Source organism: Heteronotia binoei, chromosome 7 (genome assembly GCF_032191835.1).
Source record: "Heteronotia binoei isolate CCM8104 ecotype False Entrance Well chromosome 7, APGP_CSIRO_Hbin_v1, whole genome shotgun sequence".
In the NCBI taxonomy this organism is placed as follows: domain Eukaryota; kingdom Metazoa; phylum Chordata; class Lepidosauria; order Squamata; family Gekkonidae; genus Heteronotia; species Heteronotia binoei.
In genome coordinates this window covers 118,416,667-118,432,053 of record NC_083229.1, presented here as the reverse complement: position 1 = coordinate 118,432,053, position 15,387 = coordinate 118,416,667, and the positions used below count along the sequence as shown (strand labels likewise).

The following is a 15,387-nucleotide window of genomic DNA, read 5'->3' as shown; positions in this document are numbered from 1 at the left end:
ACTGAACAAAGATCAGCCCGTTGGGTCAGCACTGGCTCCCAGAAGCTGCCACATTCTGGAGTGGACGCATTGTCGGATGTTCATTTCAAAGCGCTGAGCGCTCTGTTCCGTCTGGGTATGGAAAGGTTACCAGGGCTTTTTTTGAGCAGGAACGCACGGGAATGCGGTTCCGGCTGGCTTGGAGTCAGGGGTGTGTGGCCTAATATGCAAATGAGTTCATGTTGGGCTTTTCCTACAAAAAAGCCCTGTGTGAAAGAACGGCGATGCCAGGGGGTGTGGCCTGATATGCAAATGAGTTCATGGGCTTTTCCTACAATGATGTGAAACAATGGTGATGTCAGAGGGTGTGGCCTAATATGCAAAGTGAGTTCCTGCTGGGCTTTTTCTACCAAAAAAGCCCTGAAGGGGTTACCAAGCTGTGATTCCTTCGAAGGATCTTTGAAGGAAGCTGGTCTTTAATTTAGAACCACCATCCCAAGATTAAGATGAGAAGTGAGGGGTTTTTTGTTGCTTGCTTTCCATCAAGTCACAGCTGATTCATGGTTATAAATATGACCATGAATCATAGGGTTTTCAAGGCAAGAAGCACTCGGAGGTGATTTGTCACTAGCTGCCCCCATGTCACGGCCCTGGAATTCCTTGGGGGTCTCCATCCATAAAGCTGCAGTACTGCAGTCTGAGCTCTCTGCTCACAACCTGAGTTCGATCCCAGCGGAAGGTGTGTTCAGGTAGCCGGCTCAAGGTTGACTCAGCTTTCCATCCTTCTGAGGTCGGTCAAATGTGTACCCAGCTTGCTGGGGGGAAAGTGTAGATGACTGGGGAAGGCAACAGCAAAAGTCTGCTGTGAAAACATTGTGATGTGATGTCATCCCAGAGTCGGAAATGATTGATGCTTGCACAGGGGACTACCTTTACCTTTACCTCCCATCCAAACACTACCGCCTCTGCTTATCTTCTGAGATCTGACTGGATTGGGCTAACCCGGGCATTATGCAGGTCATGGTAAGGTTGGCGGAACTCGCTTCAAATACATTGTGTTGCCTTTTCATAGTAAAATGGCCAAACTCGAAGAACTGGAAGAAATCGACGTTAGCGGGAATAAGCTGAAATCCATTCCTACCACCATTATGAACTGCCGGCGCATGCATACTGTGATTGCACACTCCAATTGTATTGAAGTCTTTCCAGAAGTCATGCAGCTTGCTGAAATCAAGGTATGACTTTTGTCTTTTTAAATGGTTTCGCTCTCAAAAGTCCCCTTGAATATTGGGGAATAGCCTGAAATGGAAAGTTTCTTTGAAAGGCTCAGACCAGCAAGGCAGTTGTATCTTATGCATTCATTTCAACAGTGTGTAGATCATTGAAGTTATATTCTGACCAGTCTTCTTGATGGTCACTGATCTATGCCCCAAATCAGTCTGAGGTGGAAAGGGATCCTGGCAGGGCTTTTTTTTGTAGCAGGAACTCCTTTGCATATTAGGCCACACACCCCTGGTGTAACCATTCCTCCTGGAGCTTACAGCAGGCCCTGGAAGAAGAGCCCTGCAAGCTCGTGAAGGATTGGCTGCATCAGGGGTGTGTGGCCTAATATGCAAAGGAGTTCCTGCTACAAAAAAAGCCCTGGATCCTGGGATGATCTAGATCAGGGGTATCAAACTCATTTGTTATGAGGGCCGGATCTGACATAAATGAGACCTTGTTGGGCCAGGCCATGTCAGGTTGGGCCATGTATGTATCTATTTAAGATAAGGTAGCAGAGATATAAATTTTATAAAGAACAAACACAAATATAAAACAAATATAAAACACAAATATATAAAACTTAAAACATTAGCACTCATTGTTTTCAAAGATGCTTTCTTTGTATCTCTCACATGGGATCCAGAGAACTGGGCAAAGGAAGCTCTGACTCTTTCCTTCCTTCTCCAGGGGACAGGGGGGAGCCTCAGCCAGTAGAAGAAAGAGAGGCTTGGCTCAGTAGCTCTACTGTGCAATTCAAAGAAGCAAACTATTCCTCCCCAAGAGAGGAGCCTCAGCCAGTGGAGAAAATAGAGGCTTTGTTCTGTAGCTCCTGTGCAGTTGAGCAAGCCTTGCAAAGCAAGCTGTGATGCAGAAGGAAGCAAGAGAGAGGGCGAAGGAAGCAGACAGCCAGTTGCTCGGGGGGCCTAATAGGAGCCCTCTGGGGGCCTGATTTGGCCCTTGAACTGCATGTTTGACACCCCTCATCTAGATGAAGTGGACAAATGCATAGGAATTTAACCAAAGGGGGGAAGCATGTAAAGTAATAGGTACAGTAGATATAATGTACATATAAAGGAATATGTAGATTAAGTCTCAATACATTTTTGGGAAGAAGGGAGCTTCCAGCTTGCTGTTCATAGCAGCCCAAATTTTTGCAGCATAGAAGGGCTACATGGTATACCTTCTTTCAGGTATGCAGAGTTATGCCCTTTCTCTAACATCAAGACTCACTTCTGTGTGACTGAAATGAAGTTATTTGAGTTGCACACAGTGTAATCCTAATGATCGAGTTGGAAGGCCTCTCTGCTGTGGTTGTGGATTGTGCCTTCAGATCTTGGTCATGCTTTCGCTATCTCATGGTTACCCCCTCCATTTCCTCCAAGGAAGTGTCGCACTCCTTTGAACAGTGAGTATAGATTTGATGACCTGATGCCCATACAATCTAAGAAAGACAAGTAATACTTGGGGGGTGTGGGGGGGAGGCTTTTAAATTTTTTACTCTAGTGCCCCCAACTTAAGACCCATGGCGTAAGAATACCACCGGCACTGCTGGTAAATGCAAACTAGCTTTTAAAACATACTTCAAATTCTTAATCTCTTCTCTCCTAATGGCTCGTGGACGGTGGTGGTAATTTTGCCTAAACCAAGCCGAATCCTTTCTGCGTTCTTATTTAATAACTTTTAATTAAACTTTGCTTGATAAAGATGAGCTCCATTAACTTAAAGAAAGTAATTACCACGATAACTTAGACCAGGGGTCCTCAACCTTTTTAAATAGGGGGCCAGTTCACTGTCCCTCAGACTGTTGGAGGGCCGGACTGTTGTGGTGGCTGCCATTACTGTACAAGGCCGCGGGCCATCAGTTCTCCGTCTTCTGCATCTCTCTCCCTTCCCCACACCACACACCCCAGCCTGGGAACTCACCTCACCTCGGTATCGCCTCACACTCTGTCTCTGCCGCCTCAGCCCAGTGCTGGAAGTGTGCATTGCTAACGCGAGTTTAGGTCGAACGTCACTTCCGGTCTGATTTTGCCATAACCCGGCGGGCCGCATAAACGCCCTCAGCGGGCCGCATCTGGCCCACGGGCCGTAGGTTGAGGACCCCTGACTTAGACAATGGACGAATCAGGACTTATTCTGAAACATGCAGTGGGGAGGGGAGAATATACATTTTTAAGACACCTTGGAATGTCATTGTGGATCACGAAAGGCATATTGTGTGGAGCAATGAGTTTTAGCCCTTGCCTTGTGCTTTGGGTGAGGTGGCGTTATGAGATTCTATATAGAAGTTCTGTTTCAAAGGGGATTTGTGGTGGGTAAACAGTGAATTCTTAACCAGCCTGTTTCAGTTTTGTTAACGAACCCTTACAGTTTTTGTGCATCTTCGAAACTTCTTGCTGTGTCGGTGTAGCCGTCTGGAGAAATAAGGCAGGATATAAATGTTTTAAATAAGGTTGGGGGGCAGTCTTGGACTTACAGGGATAGGATGAGGGGCTCGAGCTGTGTCCAGGTTGTATCACTTCAGACTCCAAGTAGGGTCCCAGTATTCCCTCTAAGCTGTGGAGTCTTGTGAACAAAAATTCGACTTTGTGAGCGACTGGCATGAAAGTTGTGAGCTCCTGCATCAGTTAGTATGCTCTGGGGCCATTTTTCCTGAGCCAAGACAAAAAGGTGTGAGCCGGAGGCTAAAAAACTGTGAGCTAGCTCACACTGACTCAACTAGAGGGAACACTGGCGACAGCTATTCATTACAAGAAAAAAGCTCGGTTCCTAAAAAAGGGCATCAAGGAAAATTCAAATTTTTTCTCAATAGTTTTTCTCTGTGTGGGGATTTTTTTTTTTGGGGGGGGGAGGGGGCTTCAGTCGCATGAGCCCCCTGCCTCTCCCAAATAAAAGCTGACCAGGCTGCCTCAGGTGTTTAAGATCAGGGCTTTTGTCTCCGTCTGTTCCATTTATCTAAAAACGACTGTGAGGCCCACCCGATTGAGAACTAAAAGATTTCTCCTCCTCCCTTTCCTTCAGTGTGTGGATCTGAGCTGCAACGAGCTGACCGAAGTCACCTTACCCGAAAACCTGCCTCTGAAGCTGCAGGAACTGGACCTGACCGGAAACCCCAGGCTCGTCCTGGATCACAAGACCCTGGAGCTATTGAAGTAAGGAACAGTTGGCTTTATTACACAGGAGGCAGAAGGACATGCAAAACACTTAGGCAACACATAACACATTGTACACAAACATCAGGTGCCCATTTCTTTTAAGCCATAAGCCTCTCCCTCCTTCATCAATGCACTCACTAAATGACTGACAAGTTTGGTAGCCAGGGCAGAGAGCAAAAGAGCCAGACCTCCCCCCACCCCCCAAATATCCCGTGGAGAGCCAGTTTGGTGTAGTGGTTAAGTGTGCGGACTCTTATCTGGGAGAACCGGGTTTGATTCTCCACTCCTCCACTTGCACCTGCTAGCATGGCCTTGGGTCAGCCATAGCCCTGGCAGAGGTTGTCCTTGAAAGGGCAGCTGCTGTGAGAGCCCTCTCCAGCCCCACCCACCTCACAGGGTGTCTATTGTGGGGGAGGAAGGTAAAAGAGATTGTGAGCCGCTCTGGGACTCTTCGGAGTGGAGGGCGGGATATAAATCCAATATCTTCTTCTTCCCAAACCTGTTCACCCCAATGATGTTCTTCCTTTTGGCTTCCTCCAGAGGGGGTGGGGGGGATTCCAGTGTCTCCTATCCTGGCAGTGCTTTAAATTTTTTAAACTAAACTTTTCATGAAAATACATAAAAAGAAAAGGGGAAAAAATCACAGAAAGACCATGGGGGGGCGGGGGAAGGGAAATGAAAAAGCAAAGAGAAGAAAGAATGCATGTTGATTTACATCTTCAACTGCTACATCTTAATTTTCTCTTCATTCTCTCTATGGATCCATAAATTCAAAAAGCCTCTCTTTTATCTATATATAATTTCTCATCCTCTTATTCTTCAAATCCACAGATTATCGGTTCGCTTTCCCCCCATTTCTGGCAAATAATCCTTCAGAGGTTTCCAGTTAGCTATGAATGTATTTAATGACTTTTCTCTATTCAAAGAAGAAAGTTTAGCCATCGCACTAATTCTGTCATCTTTGCTACCCAGTCTTCTATTGTGGGTATTTCCATTTCTGAGCATATAGGAGTCTTGCCACCTGTCGTAAAGTGTGTTCTTTCTGATTGAACATTCCTTAATCCCAACAAAAAGGCCTCTGGTTTCAGTTGTATGTTTGTCTTTTAAAAGTTTTGGATAACAGAATGTATTTGTATCCAAAATTTTCTGTCTTCAGTACATGTCCACCATAAGCGATAAAATGTCCCTTCTTCACATTCCCAACACTTAATTAGAACATTTTTATACATTTTAGCTAATTTTACTGGTGATGTGTGCCATTGGCACCATCAGTTTGTAAAAATTCTCATTTAAATTAGTACTTAATGTAAATTTAATACCTTTTGACCGTATATTTTGCCCTTGCTCTAACAGTATGTTATATCTGAAATTTTTAGTCCATTTTACCTTACAGTCTTTAATTCATTGTTCTTCTGTCTCAGATTTCAACAGCATTTATATATTTTTGCAATAACAGTCATTCATTTCTCAGCAAAAACCATTCTTTTATCCACACTAAGCAACAGGCAGCAAAGTATATTTTTAAGTCAAATAGACCCCGTCCTCCTGTCTCTCTTTCAGTTTGCAATACTTTTATTTAATGCATGCTTTCCTCCTTTGTCACACAAATTTAGAACTATCTTTTTGCCATTGTTGGAATGATAGATTAGTCGTCAAAACCAGTATTGTTTGAAAAAGAAACGACGTTCTAGGTAAAATATTCATCTTAATCGTCTTCCAGTCAATAGCAATTTATCCCATCTTAACAGATCTTTTTCAAGTCCAAACAAAAAATTCAGGCTCAAATTATCTAACACTTTTTTGCACCCCCCCCCCCCTAAATAAAGATCAATGCTGCTTGTTTTTCATTGTTTTAATTTTTATTTATTTTCACATTTATATCCCGCCCTCCCTGCCAAAGCAGGCTCAGGGCGGCTAAAGACATCATAATGTCAACAGTAAAACAATAAAACAATCACAAATTAAAAGTTAAAACAGGTATTTATTTATTTTCATTCTCCACGTATTCCAAAATATCTTGTAAAATCACTTTCAGTCTTTCCGCTAGAATTTAATAAACAAATTTATAGCCATTGTGAAGTAATGAAATTGGTCTGTAATTTTTTGTCATAGTCAAGAGTTATCCCTCTTTGGGCGTCAGTGTGATGTTAGTTTCTTTCCATGTCTCAGGCATCTTTCATGAGTTGGAAAAGACTTCCGGGATCATCTCGTCCAGTCCCCCCTGCACAGTGCAAGAAACTCACAAATGCTCCCCCCCCCCACACACACATCTCCAGTGACACCAGCTCCATGCCCAGAAGATGGCCAACCCCCCCCCCCCAAAAAAAAACAAAACAAAAACCCTCCAGGATTCCTGGCCAAATTAGCCCGGAGACAAATTGTTGCCTAACCCCAAAGTGGTGACCAGCATTACCTGGGCATGTAAGAAGGGGCCACGATGACTAAGTACTAATGCAACCCATCCTGCCCTCCTCATGATCTGCTGGTTCACAGAATCAGCATTAGACAGACTCTTCCCCCCCCCCCCCCTTTTAATGGTGGATGGGAGCTTCTTTCAGCAAAAGCCAAGAAATGACCATTTGTTCAGATTTGCATACAGGACTCATTTGGGGGAGTCCTGAATGCAAATACAGCAGAGATGTTCTTCTGCCAAACAGATCTGGGTTGGCTGCTGTGTATGATACAGTGTTCTGGACTAGATGGGCCACTGGTCTGACCCAGCAGGGCTCTTCTTCTGTCCTTAAACAAGTCCCCGAGTTCTTAAAGCAGTGCAATTTAGATGGCTCCCACTTGCACATAAAAAGTTCCTCTAATCCAGGAGTGGCCAAACTTGCTTATCATAAGAGCCCCATAGAGTAAATGTCAGATGTTTGAGAGCCGCAAGACATACAAGAAGGAAGGAAGGAAAGGTGGGGGAAAAGCAAAACCAATAGAGAGGGAGGGAGAGGTGGAAAGAAAGCAACTTTAAATGCATTCTTCAAGTCACCAGCTGGCTTGGCTTGGAGAAGTGATTTAAAGAGAGAAACGCCTTCTCCAAGCTGCCTGATGGGGTGGGGTGGGGGTTGGGGGGCTTTGAGAGCCACACAATATGTGTGAAAGAGCCACATGTGGCTCCTGAGCCGCAGTTTGGCCACCCCTGCTCTAATCTTTCTGAAATGTTGAAAAGTTTCCTTCCAAAATGGAGCGTGAGATGTGTCAGCGTGGACCCTTCTAGCCGAGGGCTATTTAAATTCAGTTGACTCCTGCTCCCAAGCCAGATCTTGACAAAGGTCTCCTGGGTTGAAATTTATTGCTGTCACTTGAGCATGAGGGAGATAAGTGGTTGCTTTTTAATTATGCCCTGAATTGCACAATAGCCCTTTCTTGTAGCGTGCTCCAAAGGGCTGGGGGCATTCCTCTTCCTGCTCCTCCTAGGGCCGCTCGCATGTCGGGAGCTGAGCCATAATCCTTTAATGACTGTCATAACATGCTGGTTCCAAAGGGTGAAACCATCAGCAAGTTCGTATCTTTTTTTACCTTCTCTTTCAGAGATCACTTTCTCTCCCTCTCGTAAACATAAGGATTGCCTCTGAGCCACCTTTACTGAGCTTGCACAAACATGCCCTTGATTGAATTACACTGGCTACAGCGCTGCTACTTGGAAAACAGGGCCTTTTTCTACTGTAGTCATCAGGGTTTCAAACCCCTCCTGAAAGTTCACCTTTCTCTTAAGTACCTTTCTTTCAAAAGCACGTCCTAGCCCACGTTCGACGTATTACACTCCATGTTACGGGTTCTCTTCTTCTCAGCCTGTGCCATTCATCAGACCTGTATATTCTTTCACTTCGAATGTTGATACATTCATCATTAGACCCAATTAATAGTTTGTTTGTTTATTTATTTTGTTATGGTATTCATAGTCCACCTATCTCACAGGGATTCTTGACGGACTTTCAAGCCAGGATACTTGTCGTTTGGACCATCTTTTAAGGGTTTTTTGTATTTTAGATCAGGTTGTCATATAATTGTCTTCAAATAATGTGTCATTTTGCCCCCATATATTCCTTAGTATTTGACTGGATTGCATGTTCACATCACATCCTGAGATTTTTTTTAATCTCTCTCCTCCTCCTTTAGATGGGAAATTTTAAAATAGCCTTGGTTTTCTTCCTGTTGATTTTGTAACCTGAAAAAAGTCAAAACTTGTCAATTTGCTCCATTACTTGTTGGAGAGGTAATTGGTGGTTTGGGTAAAGATCACATTAGCAGCATTAACTCTTTAGTTTGATTGACAATTCTTGGGTTATGAAATTATGGTTTTCAAGTGCTGGCATTTAAAGATAGCACTTTTATTAATTGTATGGTTTTTTTGAAGGAGTATTGTTTTCGTATACAATTTTGACTTAAGATCCTATTTGCATTAGTTATGTATAACTTCAGGACAATTCTTTTTTTATGGCTTTCATTGAAACAGTTATATAAAAATAAAACTTGGACAACAGTTATATAAAAAATAAAACTTTAAATTAAAAAAAAAGATTAGCTAAGTGTTAGCCATTCCGTTTCCTTTATTAGCTTCTATGACCAAAGGTCTTAAGCTCAACCAGAATGTATCAGTTATCAAACATACATAGATATACAACATTACTCACAAAATTCAAAGTTTAAAATCAAAATACTCAAATCTAAAAAAAGTAAATAAAATACTAAAATAGGAGTTTCTAATAAAACCTATCGTTCAGTTAAGTAAATCTAAAATCGTCGTTAGCCGAATATATACCAGATTCTATTACAATTGGATCAATCCAGACAAATAAAATTGTCATTAAAAATTTTGTAACAAAATAGGTGGTTTCAGGATTAATATCTGCCAACAAGTAGGGGACCACCCAAAAGTTCAGTTTTTAATTGGTGTTTGGTAAGAACGGGAGTTATCCAAATTGATCTAGGAATCGACCACTGATGACAAAATAGTAGAAGATGGCCAAGTGTTTCTACAGCTCCAGACTCACAATTGCAGAAGCTAAGTGTTACCTAAGTGTTAACTGCATTTTATTCCAGTAAGATTATATGATAAGGAACTTCATAAAACGATATTTAGACTTCAAATTAATCATTGCAGAGAAGATAAAAGCTGGCGCAATGAAAACCTTTCAGAACATACCAACATTTACATGACAACAAGAAAGAACAAAGTTCACTTAGGTGGTTAAGCTGGCATTTTACCATCTCCACCAAGCCAAACAGTTGACTCCATACCTGTCGCCCTCTGACCTAGCCACGCTGGTCCATGCAACCGGGCACCTCTAGAGCCAGTTTGGTGTAGTGGTTAAGTGTGCGGACTCTTATCTGGGAGAACCGGGTTTGATTCCCCACTCCTCCACTTGCACCTGCTAGCATGGCCTTGGGTCAGCCATAGCTCTGGCAGAGGTTGTCCTTGAAAGGCAGCTGCTGTGAGAGCCCTCTCAGCCCCACCCACCTCACAGGGTGTCTGTTGTGGGGGAGGAAGATAAAGGAGATTGTGAGCCGCTCTGAGACTCTTCGGAGTGGAGGGCGGGATATAAATCCAATATCATCTTCTTCTTACTGTAACTCGCTCTATGTAGGGCTACCCATGAGGTTGATTCAGAAAATGCAACTGGTTCAAAATACAGTTTCAAGGGGTCCTAACATGATAGCCTTTAGAGCACATATCCAGTTGGTAGTCTACCATCTGCATGGTCTCCAGATTGCAGCCCGGATCAAGGTCAAAGTTTTTGTGTTGAAAGTGCATAACCGTCAGGGCCAGCCTACCTTCAAGACTGCCTGTCATGGTACTTCCCCCATGGTACGTGTTATTCTCGGGTGATCAAAATCTACTGGTGGTCCCTGGCCAAAAGAGCATCCATCTGTCCTATGGCTATGTTCAGTTTGCTTTATTACGGTCCAGGACCAAATACACAACACAATGCAGGCCAACAACAACCAAAGCGAAATTGTAAAAATCAAGGTGGACCTAAATAGGTAAAGCATAAGATATTTTTAAAAACATGGTGGACCGCTATGGTGGACCACTCTTCCAGGAGAAATCAGGGCCCTGTGGGATTTAATACAATTCTACAGGGCCTGCAAAACATGGTTGTTCCACCAGGCCTATGGTTGAGGGCAGTACAGGGTTCTAACGAGTTTGGCCGCCTCCTCTCCTTTCTTTTCCCCTCCCCTTGTGCCCCCCCTTTCCCCTTTGCAGTTGTCTGAACATTGCCCCTCCATATGCCACCTGGAACTTTATAGAATTGTTGTGTTTATATTGTATTCTGCGGTATTTATTGTAATTGTATGTTGGTTTAGAGTTTTTAAAATTATATTTTATGGTTTGATGTTACCTGCTTTGAGCCAGTTTCAGGGAGAGTGGGATAATGAATGAATGAATGAATGAATGAATGAATGAATGAATGAATGAATGAATGAAACAATTTAGTGAACTAAATCTTGAACTGACTGGACTCAGCTCGGGAAATTATTCTGTTGAGACTTTGGTAGTCACTGAAGGACAGGAAATGGAAATAAGTAGAAATAATAATTTAAAAAAGGTTTAAAGTCAATATTCTAAAATCCAGGAATTTTTCTACATCCATTCAGTGTTTTAAATGGGTGTTGATATTTTGAAGCGACCCTCTTGCATCTCTTTTTTCAAGCAGATAGAAACATATTGGTCTCTTGCCTTTAAAAATAAAACACAATTTTTTTAACCTGCATTGCAAATTTCAGACAGTCTTGATTCTCCCCGCCCCCCCCCCCCTTCCCTAATTTTGCTTCGTCGTATTTCAGCATAAAGCAGAAGGCCCATTTCCTTCTAGCCTGGTGCTTATTCTTCACGTCTTGTATTTGGGGATGCCTGAATGGCAACCCTGAACATGCTTTCGTCAAGCTGCTTGAATTACAGCCGATAGAATGAAAAAAGTGAATGGGGAATAGTGTGAGACTCTCTTCTTCGACTTCTGAAGTATTCATTCCTTTTTTGGGGGGGTTGCTTCTCATTTCAGCAACATCCGTTGTTTCAAGATCGACCAGCCATCAGCTGGGGATGCGTCTGGAGCACCAGCAGTGTGGAGCCATGGGTTCACGGAAGCCTCGGGGGTGAAGAACAAGTAAGTGCTTAATGTGGGCAGAAAGACTTTGTCCTCACTTTGCTGTATCAGTATAAAAATCAGGGTGGCTTCTACCAAGAATTGACTTTGCTGTTAGATTAGGTATGCTGAGGGCTTTTTTTTTTGTAGAAGCCCAGCAGGAACTCCTTTGCATATTAGGCCACACCCCTGATGTCACTATTGTTTCATGCGGCTTTTTTGGAGAGGAAGCCCAGCAGGAACTCATTTGCATATAAGGCCACACAGGGCTCTTTTTCTAGCAGGAGCTCCTCTGCAAATTAGGCCATGGCGCCCTGATGTAGCCAATCCTCCTGGAGCTTACAGTAGGCCCTGTACTAAGGCTGGTGGCTTGGATAATCCAGTTAAAGTTGTTTTCTTTCCACTTCCACTTCCCTCATCTATTTCCTTCCTTCCTTCCTTCCTTCCTTCCTTCCTTCCTTCCTTCCTTCCTTCCTTCCTTCCTTCCTTCCTTCCTTCCTTCCTTCCTTCCTTCCTTCCTTCCTTCCTTCCTGGTGTAGTGGTTAAGTGCGTGGACTCTTATCTGGGAGAACCGGGTTTGATTCCCCACTCCTCCACTTGCACCTGCTAGCATGGCCTTGGGTCAGCCAGAGCTCTGGCAGAGGTTGTCCTTGAAAGGGCAGCTGCTGTGAGAGCCCTCTCCAGCCCCACCCACCTCACAGGGTGTCTGTTGTGGGGGAGGAAGGTAAAGGAGATTGTGAGCTGCTCTGAGACTCTTCGGAGTGGAGGGCGGGATATAAATCCAATATCTTCTTCTTCTCCTTCCTTCCTTCCTTCCTTCCTTCCTTCCTTCCTTCCTTCCTTCCTTCCTTCCTTCCTTCCTTCCTTCCTGATCTGACATTCATATCTTGCAGCTCTCAAACATCTGACATGTATTCTGTGTGGCTCTTGTGTTAAGCATGTTTGACAACCCCTGCTCTAGAAGATGGCAGCCCTGCTCCTGCCTCCCCCTCCCCATCTGGCTACAAAGTTGACCATAAGTCCCTTTGAATAGCCGCATCCCTGAATCCGGCCTTGAAAGAGATAAGGAAGGTAGGCAGGAAGGCCCAATAACATACACCTGTGAGATGAAGCAGACCCACTAATATTCACGCTAACCTTTGGGAGGAAAGCAGGGTGCTTTGCCTCACACAGCTGCTGTGTGCAAGGAAACAAGTCCTTGGCCACGTGCAGGAAATGTGAGACCACTGATTGCCAGTGCCTTTGCAGAAGAGCCTTCTTGCAGGCTTCCAAAAGTCTGGTCTCGCATCCTGTTTTCTAGAGTGGCTGGCCATAAGCTTCTGGAAGGCTGTGAATCCGCCCACCCAAGGGCGTATTAAAAGATTGGTTGTTTTAGATCAGGAGTGGCCGAACTTACTAAGCGTAAGAGCCACACAGAATAAACGTCAGGTGTTTGAGATCTGGAGAACAGGAATGTCAGGTGTTTGAGAGCCGCAAAACAAGATGGGAGGCAGGTAAATAGATGGAGGAAGGAAGGGAGAGGTGGAAAGAAAGCAACTTTAAATGCATTCTCAAATCTGCCAGCTGGCTTGGCTTGGAAAATTGATTTAAAGAAACATGCCTTCTCCAAGCCAGCTGATGGGGTCGGGAGAGACTTTGAGAGCCCCACAATATGTGTGGAAGACCCCCATGTGGCTCCCGAGCTGCAGTTTGGCCACCCCCGTTTTAAATTTTCCAGGCTGTGTGGCTGTGGTCTTGGCATTGAGAGACCTGATGTTTTGCCAGCAACTGTGACTGGCATCCTCAGAGGTATAACACAGAAAACTGAAGTTCAGTTTTCTGGGTTACACCTCTGAGGATGCCAGAACTGCAGTCAGACAGCCCGGAAAATATACAACCACCAATGGACTCCGGCTGTGAAAGCCTTTGCCAACAAATTTAAAAGAGCGTGTTAACACTTGTGATGCCAGGGCTTGGCAGCCCTTCAAGCAAAAACAGAAAACCAGAGCTTAGGGTTTGAAGGAGTTTTTTATTTTTTTGCAAATGCCGAAGAGTTTAAATAGATCTCTGCTATTTCCTATGAGTTTGCTGATTCATTATTACTAAGCCAGCCAGATACACTGCTGGAAGAGTAGCGGTCTATGGTGTTAGTGTGTGTTTGTGTGTATAATCCTAGTGTGAAATGCTAAAGCACTTGGCGGTTCTTGACATTTCGATGAAACAACGTGCCTCAAAGCTGACACAGTCAACCTCTTTTGCTGGCTCCTTTTCGAATTGCCCTGCTCTTGTTCCTGGCCACCACTTGTCTAAAGCTCAAATCATGCCCCGGCTGGGATCGTGCCTTTGTCGGTCCGAGGGGGGACGGAATCTGAACGGCTCGGCCCTGTGGCTTTCAATCTGTGGCCAGAAACTCAAAGTCATAACCACATTGACTAGCTCTGACAGCATCTGTAGAGCAGTGGCTCCCAACCTTTTTGGCGTCAGGAAACAGTTTTGTGGAAGACAATTTTTCCACAGACCGGTGGGGGGGGACTCGGGTTTTTGCCACGCCAGGCTGCCCCCCGTGGGGGGGTCTTTAAATGTGTAGGGGAGACTGGGGCTGTTTCTGCCACCTCCCTGCTAGGTGGCCAGGTGGCAGGCCAGTCTGCCTTCCTCTCCCATTTAAAGACCCCTGCCGATCAGCTGATAGGCACCCCTTGTGCCGAACCCGGAAGCTGCAGCTAGTGTAGAACACGGCCGCCAGGCTGTTATTGGGGCTCCCCAAGTGGGAGCACAGGCAGCCGGGACTGCGCGAACTGCACTGGCTGCCAATAGTATACCGGATTCGTTACAAGGTGTTGGTTATCACCTTTAAAGCCCTATATGGCCTAGGACCTGCCTACCTTAGGGACCGTCTCTCTCCACATGCTCCCCAGAGGGTACTTAGATCAGGATCGCAAAATCTATTAATAATCCCCGGGCCGAAGGAGGCCAACTTAAAGACCACCAGAGATGGGGCCTTCTCAGTTGCAGCCCCCTGCTGGTGGAATCAACTGCCAGAGGAAGTGAGGGCCTTGCAGAACCTTGCGCAGTTCCGCAGGGCCTGCAAGACCGTTCTCTTCCAGCTGGCATTTAACTGACACGGCGCCTATATCTCAGGGAATTTGAAGAAATGCCATCGTCGCTGAGATAGCACTAAATTGATATTCTGTTTTAACTGTCGAATGTGTAACTTTTAATATTTATTGATTTTAATTGTTTGTTATTTTATGTTGTGAGGCGCCCTGAGCCTGCTTTGGCGGGGAGGGCGGGATATAAATCAAATAAAGTAAAGTAGGTGGGGGTCTATAAATGAGGGGTAGGCTAAGGTCACAGCAGCAGTGCCCCTTTTGCCGGTCCAGGGCCCGGACGGACAAAAGAGGCGGCGTGACCTCTCTCCGAGACAGCCTCCCCTGCGAGGAGAGGCAGCCTCAGAGTGAGGCTACACCGCCTCTTTCATTTGCCCGGGTCCCGGGTGGGCGGAAGGGGTGGCGGAGTTGCTCTGCCTTGCTCCTCAGCCCAGGTGCTAGCTGGCCATGGACCGGTGCTGTTCTGCAGACCAGTGGTTGGGAACCCCTGCTGCAGCGGTCCAGAGGCTACATGCAATAAGCTACAGCGTCACCCCTTCATGTTCATTGCTGTGTCCAAAATAAGCCACTGAATTTGGAGCAGGGGGGGACGGAGGTTCTGAGCTGGAGAGCCGGCAGTGGGCTGCTGCCGTCAGAGGAAGAACAAACCGGAAGAGACGTGATTGGCCGTGCTCTGTGGTGTAGATGTCCCGAGTAATTCATCCGGCTGCTGGCGACAGCAGTGTGTTGCATCTGTGCACAGAAGCCTTCCCGTGTTCCTCTGCTTTCTCGCAGCCCCTTCTACCCCCCCCCCCCCAGGTCATTCCCAGGGTTACAGAT

The 15,387-nt window shown here is 45.2% G+C and overlaps 1 protein-coding gene across 1 annotated transcript in view; it reads left to right on the top strand.

Moving 5' to 3' along the window:
• The window catches only part of PHLPP1 (PH domain and leucine rich repeat protein phosphatase 1), a 218,664-nt gene that overhangs the window by 191,433 nt on the left and 11,844 nt on the right, over positions 1 to 15,387 (top strand). The window contains exons 12-14 of the mRNA XM_060244368.1: positions 1,052 to 1,214; positions 4,264 to 4,394; positions 11,399 to 11,503. Coding sequence (XP_060100351.1) covers positions 1,052 to 1,214; positions 4,264 to 4,394; positions 11,399 to 11,503 — 399 coding nt within the window. The remainder of the gene's footprint in view (positions 1 to 1,051; positions 1,215 to 4,263; positions 4,395 to 11,398; positions 11,504 to 15,387) is intronic.